Consider the following 12,243-nt stretch of genomic DNA (forward strand, 5'->3'; position numbering starts at 1 on the left):
TCCCGGACCGGGGCACGAACCCGTGTCCCCTGCATCGGCAGGCGGACTCTCAACCACTGTGCCACCAGGGAAGCCCGGAATTTTTTATTTTTGAAGAAACACTAGAGCAGTGTTTGTCACTTTTTCTTTTTCTGGGTAGCTCTCTGCACGGGTTCTACTGAAGTTTTATAGAGAATCCATATCCTGTAAACCGAACCTGTGATTTATGCTTCTGAATGAATAAAATACAACTAATGGAGTTACTTTCTTCTCAGGCAAAGTATGAAGAAACTGCAAGAAAGAGAGGTATACCTTTTATTTAAAGAAAGTTGTGAGAAAATTAGTTATAAGTGGTAGCCTTAATAACAAATTTAACACTACCTGCATCTATGGAATATGATTTGGAATTATGTAGCTTTCCCAAGCCTACCAGATCAAAGTGTATTAGAAAAAAATAAGGTATTTTCCACCATATGTGGTCCATGTTGGCTATCTACAGCTCTGGATTTTTGTGGACCTAGGGAAGGGATGGACAGTTAAAAAATAAAGGAGACACTCAGTATTTGGGCCTATGGAGAATCATGGGAAAGCAAAATACTTTTACTAGATTTGATTTTTAAAAGAACAAAAATAAGAATAGGAAAAGTACCATAGGGTTAATTACAATTAATGTCTAAGGCAAGGTGAAGAATGAGACATAAACGTGGAAGCAAGATTTAAGGCTTCTGGAAGAAAAAGAAATGCTTTGTTTCAGGGTTGGCTTGCTGCGTTTCCAGTTGGTCTGCAATTCATGAAGTGAAGTGTAGCTTAGTTTTGTGTGATCTAGATAATATAACACGACTCCTATTTCCCTCAGTAACTTCCTCTTAACATTTATGATTTTCTGCATTTCAGGCCCCTCACTGGGTTATAAGATTGGAATATAACTGTTAATTTTAGTTCGATGTCTTTGTGAAATGCATTCGGCTATCCACACGACATTTCTCATTTCTTGTTCCTTCAGCTTGGTGTACGCATAAAACACACCATAGTGGAACTGCCTGTTGAATGCCAGCACATTCATCTGTACCTGGGGAACGAAAAAAAAACATGGACCATCAACTCTTCTGGAACATACTACTTTAATGAAATAATATTACGCTACAGACTGGTTTGTGCTTGTGCGGTGCTTATCTGTATTTAAATAGACAATTTCTAAATTGTGTCAAAGAAAGGAAAGCAGTAGGAAATTCAGCAAGTCTAAAGGGAGAGCGTCACTCTGCAGAGAAAGGCAGACAACAGTAGTTTAAAAAGTAAGTTTGTAAAATCATAAGACAAGCTCCAAATCTCAGCAGCACTGCTAGCACCAAGATTCCTAGGAGGACTTTGGTGTGTGTGTGTGTGTGTGTGTGTGTAACTTTGTAGTGATATTTATTTGGCTTCTAGCTAGTAGGCTGGTCTCATTTAGATAAAGTATTTTTCCTTGGCCACAATTTTAAAAATTTTTAAGGTGGTTTTTAGGCTATTGCACTCCCTTTCAGGGTAATGTCACAGGCCTCTGGAATTTGGACCAGGTGATATTATGAGTTTCCTTAGGATGCTCTGCAGCAACTTGACATACAGTTGAATAGTGTTTTTCTGCAGGAGGCAGATCAGTAAAAGAAAATTTTCAAAAAACATTTAACTGGGGTGCGGTCTGAAATGGAACAATTCCTTTATTCTTTTCCATTTAGAAAAAAGGAGAAGAGGTACTGAGTGCCACATGTAATTCTGAAAACCGCAAGCAAAGCAGTCAGGAAGGGGAGGCCCCCCTGCTCTTAGAAACAGGCACACATTTCTCCTGCCAAGGGCAGCTCCTTTAACAGCCGTCTTTGCAGCAGAAGGGCAATAGTGTGGAATTTTAAAACATCCCTAACATATGGGAATACTTGCATTGTTTTTACTTCTTTCTAGAGAATCGTTGGAAAATGTCTAGAGTAGGACTTACAGGAAGACCCCCATACTGCTTTCTCAAGCCAGTTTAACCCTAAAGTGTGGGGGAATTTCAGGGTTCTCTGTTAGTTCCAATCAGACTGAGATGGAAGGACCAGTGGTTTTAGGGAAATGAATAAAGTACACTAGAAAAACGTCTCCAGATTTGGGGGACTTCACCTGGCTACCCTTCCCCAAAGTCCTCTTGTTGCACACTTCAGTAGCTCAGGAATTGGCTATAAATGGATCAAGTATTCTTCTGCCTTTTCAGGGAAAGAGAATAATCTAGATGGGATGGATTTCCATGCAAATAATTCCTAAGTGTTCTAATTGTGTGCAGGAGTGATAAATCCTTCTTGAAAAAGGGATGGATTCAAGAGGGATGCACTTAACAGGGTGTGCCCCCTGGGGACAGTCAGTATCCGATCGGGAGAACATCCTAGCTTTGTTTCTCTAGATAATTACAGAATGGCTGCCTTACTTCCAGAGCTTTGCTATGTGCACATCTGTCTGGGTATGACAATCCCTCAAGAAGTCATATGTGAACCACAACGCCTTGACTCTCCAAGGCAGAGATACTAACTAATACCCATTCAAACTATGAATGTACATAATCAATTGGTCTGATCAACTGTAAAAAGAAAACCCAAGTAAAAAAAAAAGAAATACTAAGACCCAGAGTATGAGAAAAAGAGTGTATAAGCTAGCAGCATTTCCATTTACATCATACCTCACGCTCATAAAACACATCCTCCAATGTCTTTCCCCCACTGCCATCACCTACAGCCTCAAACAAAGGCTTGTATACCTGAAAAACAAAGACAAGAAATTGTTTTTTTAACAAATTTTCATTTTTTATAAACATAAAAACTATATTTTTCCAGCAATATAGAAACTATGCACCCATCTTAGAAAATCTATCCAGAAGGCCTGGATTTTTTTTGTAGGCTCTTTGGCTTCTTGAGGAAATACCAAAAAATCCAAACAACGAGAGTACAGATGGCATTCCATCCTATTGGCTTGTTCAGGCCTACAAGGCAAGAGGCAAAAGCAGTTCTACTTTCAGTGTACACTGAGCTGATTTCCACATTTGATTCTTAGGGCTAGTTAGACACATTATAGAGGCTAAATGAGTGCTTGTGGTTTAATCAGTATGGCTTCATGGGTTCTTTGAGATGACAACTGATTAAAATTCATTATGGAATTTCAAGTGAGAAAGGGGTGGAAATTGGGGAGAAACTCAAATTTTAATATTATGCTAAAGAACCTCTTGCAGTGACACAAGAGATGTCACAAAGGTTCACTCATTGTTTGCTGGCTTATCTTTCCTGGAGGGTTTTGGAAATCCATAAGCAAAGATAAGAGGGGTGTCATTCCAGTTCTAGAAAAGCTACCTGGAGGGTCTGTATGTTACTGTCTGCAGGTCAGAAGGAATGGTACCAGGGGATGAGGTTATAACCTTGAGCTGAGAAGCTTCAGGCTCTCTAAGAGCAATTGGGTGCTGGAGTGGGAGAGGACATAGCAGCCCTCTTTCCTTTCCTGAACCCTGGCCACTGAGCAAAGGGAGTGGTATAAACAGTATGTCCATATTTTCCCCTGTCCTTCAAGTAGACAGTCTGTACCTAACACTGTTTGCCCAATGGGCACTTGAAAGGATGGCTGGGTCAGGCTCTTTTACATAACTCTGGCATGAGCTCACATTTCCAGAACACTGCACCAGTCCCTTGGGGAACTTGCTTTATCAAACACTTCAAAAAAAAAGGCTCAAATGACTGTTCCTTGGAGATTTAAACAAGTACTTGCTTGGCAGGAACCTTAAAAAACACCAATAGCTTGGGTTAGAAACTCAGCGTATTTCTTTGGGAGAGACATTACAGCAAGAGATACTGCTTTCTATCGCACAAACATTCTAAATGTTTTAGATAAGAAGTGTAAATGTGATGTGTGGACTTCTAAAGTACATGTGATGAAATCACACAAGACATTTCGGGAACCTGGGATAAACACATACTCCGTAATGGTCCGCTACTCTCTTCATTTGCTCGAAGTCCTCTGCTTGGGCCAGCAGGCGCAGTCCCTCGGGATAGAGCTTGCCACAGGTCGGGTAGAGGGTCTCGCGGTCCTCTTTGCTCAACTCGGTGCCAAAGGAGTTAAGAGTGATGATAAAAGCACGTCTGTCTGCCTCAAACTGAATTTGCAAGACATAAAATCAGTGAAATCGAACCATCTACTAAACGCTCTAGACAAATTCATTTCCAAAATGATTTGCTTTCCTTTCCTGATCTACGTCTAATTATAATAGACATGTGTTATTAATGTTCCTGTAGTCTCTTCCTGTAAAGGAGTAACTCTGCTTGCCAGAGAAGGATCACACAGCAGTGACAACAGCCCAGGAGCCCAGGACTTCCCACTAAATTCAGTTCCCAGGCTCTCTGTTATTAGTTACTCATGTGTCTCTCTCACGTAGGCCACTAGAGTCTCAAAGGTGTCTTCCATAATAATTGGAATAATACCTACTTGCTGGGGTCGATTCAGAGACAGAACAAGGTAATGTAAATAGAAGGGCCTAGCAGAGTGTTTAGCACAAAATGTGCATGTCATGCATGTTAAACATCCCTTTCTGATTGTTGATGTCAGTAGGAGTTTTTACATAATGAAACTGTGCTACTTACCATTGGTTTGTACTTTCCTGGTTTTGTTTTTCTTCTTTAAAGTTCTAGGTTAGCTATCAATAAATTTAAGTCTGTAGCTAAGAATTACAGGGCTCGGGACAAGTGATCTTCCTCTCAGGGCCTCAGTTTCCTTATTTGTAAATGGTGGGGTTAGGCTACACGATCTCCCAAATGGGTCACATGTACTTCCAGCCTGTCTTCTCTGTGTTCAGAAGCACTAAGCACCCGAGCTCCCAGCCCCACATCAGGCCTCTCTGTCTTATCTAACCACGGAGTCCTTCTTTTTTGTGTGTGTGGTATGCGGACCTCTCACTGTTGCGGCCTCTCCCGCTACGGAGCACAGGCTCCGGACGCGCGGGCTCAGTGGCCGTGGCTCACGGGCCCAGCCGCTCCGCGGCATGTGGGATCCTCCCGGACCGGGGTACGAACCCGTGTCCCCTGCATCAGCAGGCGGACTCTCAACCACTGCGCCACCAGGGAAGCCCCAACGGAGTCCTTCTTGAAATTGCCTTCTCTTCCTTTGGACTCCTCTTAGTTTTCCTTCTACCTACTCTGACCATTTCATCTCAGTCTGTCCTCCATGGGCACCTCCTCTGCCCACCATGGGAGTTTGCCGTGATGTCCTTGGGCTAAGAAAGCCTTCTCCATCCACCCAGAGCAACCTGCACTTACCACATTATTTTAAAATCTGTGCGTGTGTCTTTCACCCCACCACACTCTAACATCTTTGAGAGATCATGTCTCTCTTGTTGATTGTTCATTTTTGAATATCCAGTGCCTGACACAGGAAGATCTTAACTGTTTACTAAATCCAACGGAATGGTCCACGGTTCTACTACAGTTCTACTATTTTAAAAATTCTCTAATATTCTCTACAATGTTGCTATCCAAGGTGTGTTTCAAGGATTAGTAGCTTTGACATCACCTGGAAGCTCGTTAGAAGTTCAGAATCTTAGACCATAGTCCAGACCTAGTAAACCAGAATCTGCGTTTTAACAAGATTCCAAGCTTATTCATATGCACACGAAAGTTGAAATGAATTGCTCTACAATACTATTTTTGACTAATTAATAACAAATCCAGACTTGCAACAGATTTTACTGGAACTCTTTTGTTAGAACAGGTGTTTCCTATCAGTACAGTGAGAGTTGGTTCCTTCTGATCATTTTGATTGCTGTCATGGAAATTATGGGTGCGCCAGAAGCCAGGAGTGGGCTTATTTGGAAGCAAAAGCAGCTGCCTCCCGCTACTGAATATAACCAGTCCTGTCAGTAATTTCAGACTTTCCAGGGATAAAAGAAGAAATGGAAGAGGGAGATTTCATGGCAATAAAAAAACCTTGAAATAACAAATAGGGCAGGAGGAGCAACAATGGAGTTAATTGTCCCAGATGATCTTCAACGTCCTTTCTAGTTCTAGAACGTTAGAATAATAAGGAGAGAAATAGGGCCAGGTAGGCAGCACTGCAGGAATGCAAGGCAGAGGAGGAAGCTGCATGGAGTAGAGCATGACATTTTGGTGGAATGGCCATAGCTCAAACCCTGAGGAAGCAGCTGGAGAGGCAGGATGGACAGGTAGCTGGGGACAGAATAGGAGAGGCTTCACAAGCCATGCCAAGAAGAGAGGACTTTGACTGATGCGGCTGGTTATCTGAACATGCCACACACTTTCCAACTTCTTGTCCTGGTTAATACTTGTTCCTTGTGCCTACAGAGCAGATACTCCATCCCATCTCTCCAGGTTGAAATCCTACCTGCATTTGAGGGTTCCATCAAATGCAATCTTTTTCATAAGAAGCCCTTCTCTTTCCTCTCTAATTAGATATGATTTCCTTTGACTCCTTATTATACTTTAATTTCCCTTTTATTATAACTGTCTATCTACTTTACTACTTCTAGCCTAGAGGCTGTGTGTGTGTGTGTGTGTGTGTGTGTGTGTGTGTATTATACTTTAATTTCCCTTTTATTATAACTGTCTATCTACTTTACTACTTCTAGCCTAGAGGCTGTGTGTGTGTGTGTGTGTGTGTGTGTGTGTGTGTGTATATTCTCTTAGTGAAAAGAACTATAATTTTTGAATTGTAAAGGAGCTATTCTGTCTTTGACCATCCCTAAGCAGACAGTTTGCTATGACATCTGATTATGGAGGAGAGTAGATGGGGTGGTACTAGTTTCCTGTAAGCCCTGTATCATTGTCAGAGGGCAGCCAGCCTGTGTGGTACAGTGTACATCGGATGTCTTTCCTTTCACTCTACCCTTCAAACACTCATGCATTTTAAAACCATAACTTATTTTTTGTTGTTGTTGCAAAAGATAACCATGCAGTGTTGACATATTGAAAACCATTATCCATTGCTCATGATGGAGTTGGGCTCATTGGGTCAAAAATTCTGGCCAGTTCCTTACAGGAGGAAGGGTCTCCTTGGTGGGAGCAGTGGATAGAGGGGTCGATGGCAGTGGAAGAGAGTGAAGTGAACTGGGACCAAACCCAGCCTTATTAGCATGTATACTGACCGAGGGAGATGAAACAAACATATTCTGTGCTTATTTTTCACTGCTTCGTTAACCTTACAGACTGTCAGAAGAGCAGGAATAAGAGGCAAACAGTATACTGCAGCACATTTGTCTGGAACATAAGTCAATTTCTTTTTTTAAATATGAAGCTACAGTCTTGTGATTAGGTCACATTTTAACCTGCAAGCCTAGGTTAATGCCCTCTTCCACTGTGTTCAGTCTTTTAAAGTCTCCTGTCAAATGAGATCAAATGAGAATATGGAAGAACTTCAGAAACTGTAAGTGCTCTATAGTTGAACAAATAAAAGGGGAAGTAATTACATGATCTGGTATATTTATATAAAACTGACAAGCCTCTTCCAATCATATCATTAGAAATGTTATAACTGTATAACATACATAACTGATATTTTTATATAAACGTACAAAGATAGTTAAATGGATTTTTATTTTTAACACAGCTTGAAAAAAATCTAATCTAATAAGGTAGTATCATGGGTATAGGAAAGGGACAAAGAGAACACAAGGTAGATAGTATTTTGACCAAATCCTCCTGGTGATAAGTATTCTGCTAATACTGTGCTATCCTTTTTACATTTACAAAGACATAATTCTTATTTACTTCTGATTTTTGTAGCATGTGCAGTATGATCTTGCTTAAGAATTAGCACAGAAGAGCAGTTTTTATACAAAAGAACTGTGCAGGTGAATTTGATGTAGACGTAATTTAACATAGATAAACATATAAGAACTGGAACCAGACTACCTGTATTCAAATCCTGACACTACCACTTACTAGCTGTTTGACATCAGGCAACTTACTAGCCTTCTCTGTGCCTCAGTTGTCCCTTCTGAAAATGAGGTACTAAACTACCCATCTCATTGTGCTATTTTGAAGTCCAAGTGAATTTGTGTATATAAAGCACTTAGGATAGTATCTGGTATATAATAAATGTTAGCTATTAATAGTGCCATTGTATACCTCTGTAAGGTTATTATTATTTTTTCTTTTTTTTATTGAATGAAAGATTCTTTAAATACTAAGTGCTGTTTCACATTTCATATAATCCCAGAATAACCCTTTTTTCCCCCTTACCCCTATATTACCCCTTCCCCACTCCCTCTCCCCACTGGTAACCACTAGTTTGTTCTCTATATCTGTGAGTCTGCTTTTTGTTTGTTCGTTTGTTTTATTCACTGGTTTGTTGTATTTTTTAGATTCCACATGTAAGTGATATCATACAATATTTGTCTTTCTCTGTCTTATTTCACTTAGCGTAATGCCCTCCAATTCCATCCATGGTGCTGAAAATGGCAAAATTTCATCCTTTTTTATGGCCAAGTAGTATTCCATTGTATATGTGTACCACATCTTCTTTACCCATTCATCTGTTGATGAACACTTAGGTTGCTTCCATAGCTTGGCAATTGTAAGTAATACTGCTATGCACATTAGGGTGCTTGTATCTTTTCAAATTAGTATTTTTGTTTCTTTTGGCTATATACCCAGTAGTGGAATTGCTGGGTTATATGGTAGTTCTATTTTCAGTTTTTTGAGAAACCTCCATACTATTTTCCACAGTGGCTGCACCAATTTACATTCCCAACAACAGTGTATCAGGGTTCCCTTTTCTCCACATCCTTGCCAACATTTGTTATTTGTATTCCTTTTGCTGATAGCCATTCTGACAGGTGTGAAGGTTATTAACTTTAACATTAATCTTTTCCTACATATTTTGTAGGTATGAAGTACATGAACCATTTCTAAACCACAGGAATTATGCCATGTAGAAACTACCTTTTTGAGCCAGAGATAATGTAGCTTTTTATAGTGTGGCTAGTAGTTAAATTTATGAAAAGAAAGGGAGGAGCTTCATAGAGTCACTAGCCTGCTTGTGTTATATTATCAGCATGTCTGGAAGAGACTATAACTCACTTTCTGACAATTAGCATGCCATGAAAAAAATGTTATTTATCGATGCCCACTGTCTGTATAATATAGATAAAGACAAAACATATTTTTTGGAGTTCTCCAAGGAGGTCTTACTTCAAGGACTGCTTTGACCTTAAAGTTTTAACAGTATCTTTAACTGTAAAATGTTAATAATTAGATATTTGAGGGGAGCTAATTTTATCAAATGCAGTTTCAGAATATTTGGTTGAAATATATGCAGATGAGGTTATTTCAGGTTTTTTTCTCTTCTTACCCAAAGGGTAGTTCTTATCAGGCTTTTCTTGAAATCAGAAGTCACTGAACAGCTTAAATATCTACCCACCAGTGTAGAAGCCACTGTAACAGATAATCTAATGGTTAAAGATATTCTTTAGACAAAACTTTGTTTCACAAGGCAAAGCAAGAGCTTTTTAAGCCCAGAATGGTTTTTTGTTTGTTTTTTGTTTTTTTAAGATCCAAGTGAGGGCTTCCCTGGTGGCGCAAAAAAAAAAAAAAAAAGGATCCAAGTGAAATAGGAAGCCAGCAAGAGCGATCTATGTCAAATATTCAGTGCAAACTATGCCCAGAATTCCCCTCAGACCATTCTGATCTCTGGCCTGAGTCCCTCATGCATGTGCAGATTGACATTGCAAGCAAGAGGGCCTGTGGGCACAGATGAAATCTGTGATGATAAAGAGGAATTAAAGAGAATATAACATCAATTAGAGAGGTTGGAACCAATGGTGGCATCTGACACATTGTGAGGTTTAAGTGGGCATGCCAACTGTGAATCACTACCCATAGAATCTTCTTGCCAAGAGCAGGGATGCTCAACCGTTGTTTGGGGCAACTTTTATTTTAGGATTTATATAAGGAACCATGCCCACAGTAGACTTTGTTGCCAAGTTGTGGGGGTCCCCAGCTGCCCAATGTTGGGAGGGAAGTTGATAAGAGTACCTATGGTGCACCAATTGTCCAAAGCATACTAAATTTTTAACTAATTATAATCTACTTTCTTCATACTACATCAGAGTGAATCATGATCAAACTTCTATCAAAAGCATTCTTTTCTAATTCCAAAATAACTCTTCTATGTAGAAAACTAAGAAAATACCTCTTTTAACTGAAGACATCAAATGATATATGTATAATAAAATATACTGCTACTTTATTTCTAAATAAAAGAACTTCTAAGATTTTAAAAATTGGTAGGATTATATAAAGAAAAAGTGTATAAGCACATTATTTGACATAAAAAAAATTCAAGGACTCTTTCTTACCTCAAGAATGGGACACATAATTTCTGCTGTGACATCACCATGATTCTTACAGAATTTATAGAATGCCTCGATGTAAGACTTAAAAAGAAGAAAGATCATAAGGCAAGAAATGAATATATTTTCCTTTTGGAAATTTCTAGATCAGCTTTTCATGGGTTATTAAACTCTTTAATGGAAATTGAATTACTTCTCCCCTAGGGAGATATTTTATAATAAATTTGGTATAAACTTTCGCCTCAAAGCACATTGCACAGCCTAAAAAAGGAACTCCATAAAAGAACAAAATTGTACTTATCATAGCTTATAATTACTCAACAAGCACTTTTTGCATGCCTCTTGGATTATTTCACACTGTTAATTCTTGCTATTCTAACAAGAGTGCCAAACTCTCTTATGAGCTCTGCAAATAAGTCTAGATTTGGTCCTATACTCATATTTAATGTCTCCTACTGCTCAGGAGACACATTTGGGATGGCATTGAGCATGGAAGATACACTGGAAAGGCAGAGACTAGGCTGTAGAGGCAGCCTGTGTTTGAATCCCAAGTCTGTTACTTACTAGCTAACTGACTTCTGCCAAGTAAATTTACCTCTCCATGCTTCAGTTTTCTCATCTGAGGAATGGGGATGGCACATAGTTTTGCTGGGTGGATTAAGTGATCTAATGCCTATAAATGCTTAAAACAGTGCCTTCTGTTAGCTATATCTCAGGGATGCTTCCTCTAAGCCCATAAGTCTTTATATAAGAAGGAAAACTGCTGCAATGCAATGCTTTTGAGAGGCCCACATGTTTCAGCATAAGAAGCTAGATATACAACATGGCAATGTATACATATATGAAAAAATATATATATATTCATTCAGGTACACTATGAGAGTGTCCAAAGATGCTGTAGTGGTGTGAGTGAAAATGGATAGATTTTGCTCAGCCCTTATTACACAGAGTGACTCAAATGGCGGCAGCATAGTCCAGACAGACAGCTGGTCAGATGATACAAAGCGGTGCCTATGATGTTGTGTCCACAGATGGTCATCTTGGTATGCTGCACACTGTCAGTAGATTAAAATTGTGTGGACAGGTTAACTGTGAAATTCAGGGACTCTGTTAACAGGATTGAGGACAGAGACGGACACTACATAACACAAGGTTCACTATGTATGCTGGTTCTTTTGAAATGGATTCATATGGTTCACCGCACTCATCTATCCACCCACGCATCATCCATCCATCCATCCAACCATCCATCCATCCATCCATCCATCCATCCATCCATCCATCCAATGGACACCTTTTATGTTCCAGGCACCATGTAAAGAGTTAAGGATACAGAGAAGCATGGGATCCTCTCAAGGATCTTGCTGGCTGGGAGAAGTTGACATACATGTATTTAACTAGAAGACAGGCCAGGACTAAAAGAGCTTTGTTCCCAGTATGCCTAGCTTCATAATTCAGCAGCTGGCTAACAGGCAAGTAACATTTAATAAAGAACTCTGGTTATGATGCCTTATGTAATAAAGAAGAACATAATATTTGGGAAACAGTTACCTTGTACAGTTTATTGCGCAGTATTTCAATATTCAGTTCGTCTAGAGTATTTTCAGACATACAGTCTTGAAAGAACGGAGCTGAAAGCAGAAATTATCGTACGGAATAAATTAATCAAAACATGATTATAAACTATAGAAAATGTCTCCTGAACGCACCACCCTCTGCCCACCCCTAACTAGGACACTGTGGAGTGGCAAACCACAGACTCGGTGAGGCTAACAGCGATGGTGACAAGAAGGGTGATTACTTAGGAAGCATTTGCTCTGTGCAAGCTGTCACTAAACACTGGATATACCTGAACTTATTTAATCCTCACAACCTGGAACTACTCACTTTATGGTTTACTTTTGAAGCCGCCCCCCGACACC

General features: G+C 39.7%; 2 protein-coding genes across 13 annotated transcripts in view; one reads left to right on the forward strand and one right to left on the reverse strand.

The window, feature by feature from the left end:
- Positions 1-274: 274 nt before the first annotated feature.
- Positions 275-12,243, reverse strand: part of ATP6V0D2 (ATPase H+ transporting V0 subunit d2) — a 47,955-nt gene continuing 35,986 nt past the window's right edge. Inside the window, exons 4-8 of the mRNA XM_007121248.2 lie at positions 11,873-11,952; positions 10,328-10,405; positions 3,941-4,117; positions 2,660-2,737; positions 275-1,048 (exon numbers count right to left, since the gene is read on the reverse strand). Coding sequence (XP_007121310.1) covers positions 887-1,048; positions 2,660-2,737; positions 3,941-4,117; positions 10,328-10,405; positions 11,873-11,952 — 575 coding nt within the window. The 3' untranslated portion in view covers positions 275-886. The remainder of the gene's footprint in view (positions 1,049-2,659; positions 2,738-3,940; positions 4,118-10,327; positions 10,406-11,872; positions 11,953-12,243) is intronic.
- PSKH2 (protein serine kinase H2) overlaps positions 7,303-12,243 on the forward strand; it is a 72,734-nt gene continuing 67,793 nt past the window's right edge. For all 12 annotated transcript variants that reach the window (XR_003683386.2, XR_008619482.1, XR_008619483.1 and 9 more), the window contains exon 1: positions 7,303-7,392. Coding sequence is in view for 3 of the 12 variants with exons in the window: in XM_028500463.2 (XP_028356264.1) it covers positions 7,355-7,392 (38 nt within the window). In the remaining 9 variants the exon portion in view is untranslated. The remainder of the gene's footprint in view (positions 7,393-12,243) is intronic.

The sequence above is a fragment of the Physeter macrocephalus genome, chromosome 15 (assembly GCF_002837175.3).
Source record: "Physeter macrocephalus isolate SW-GA chromosome 15, ASM283717v5, whole genome shotgun sequence".
Lineage (NCBI taxonomy): Eukaryota > Metazoa > Chordata > Mammalia > Artiodactyla > Physeteridae > Physeter > Physeter macrocephalus.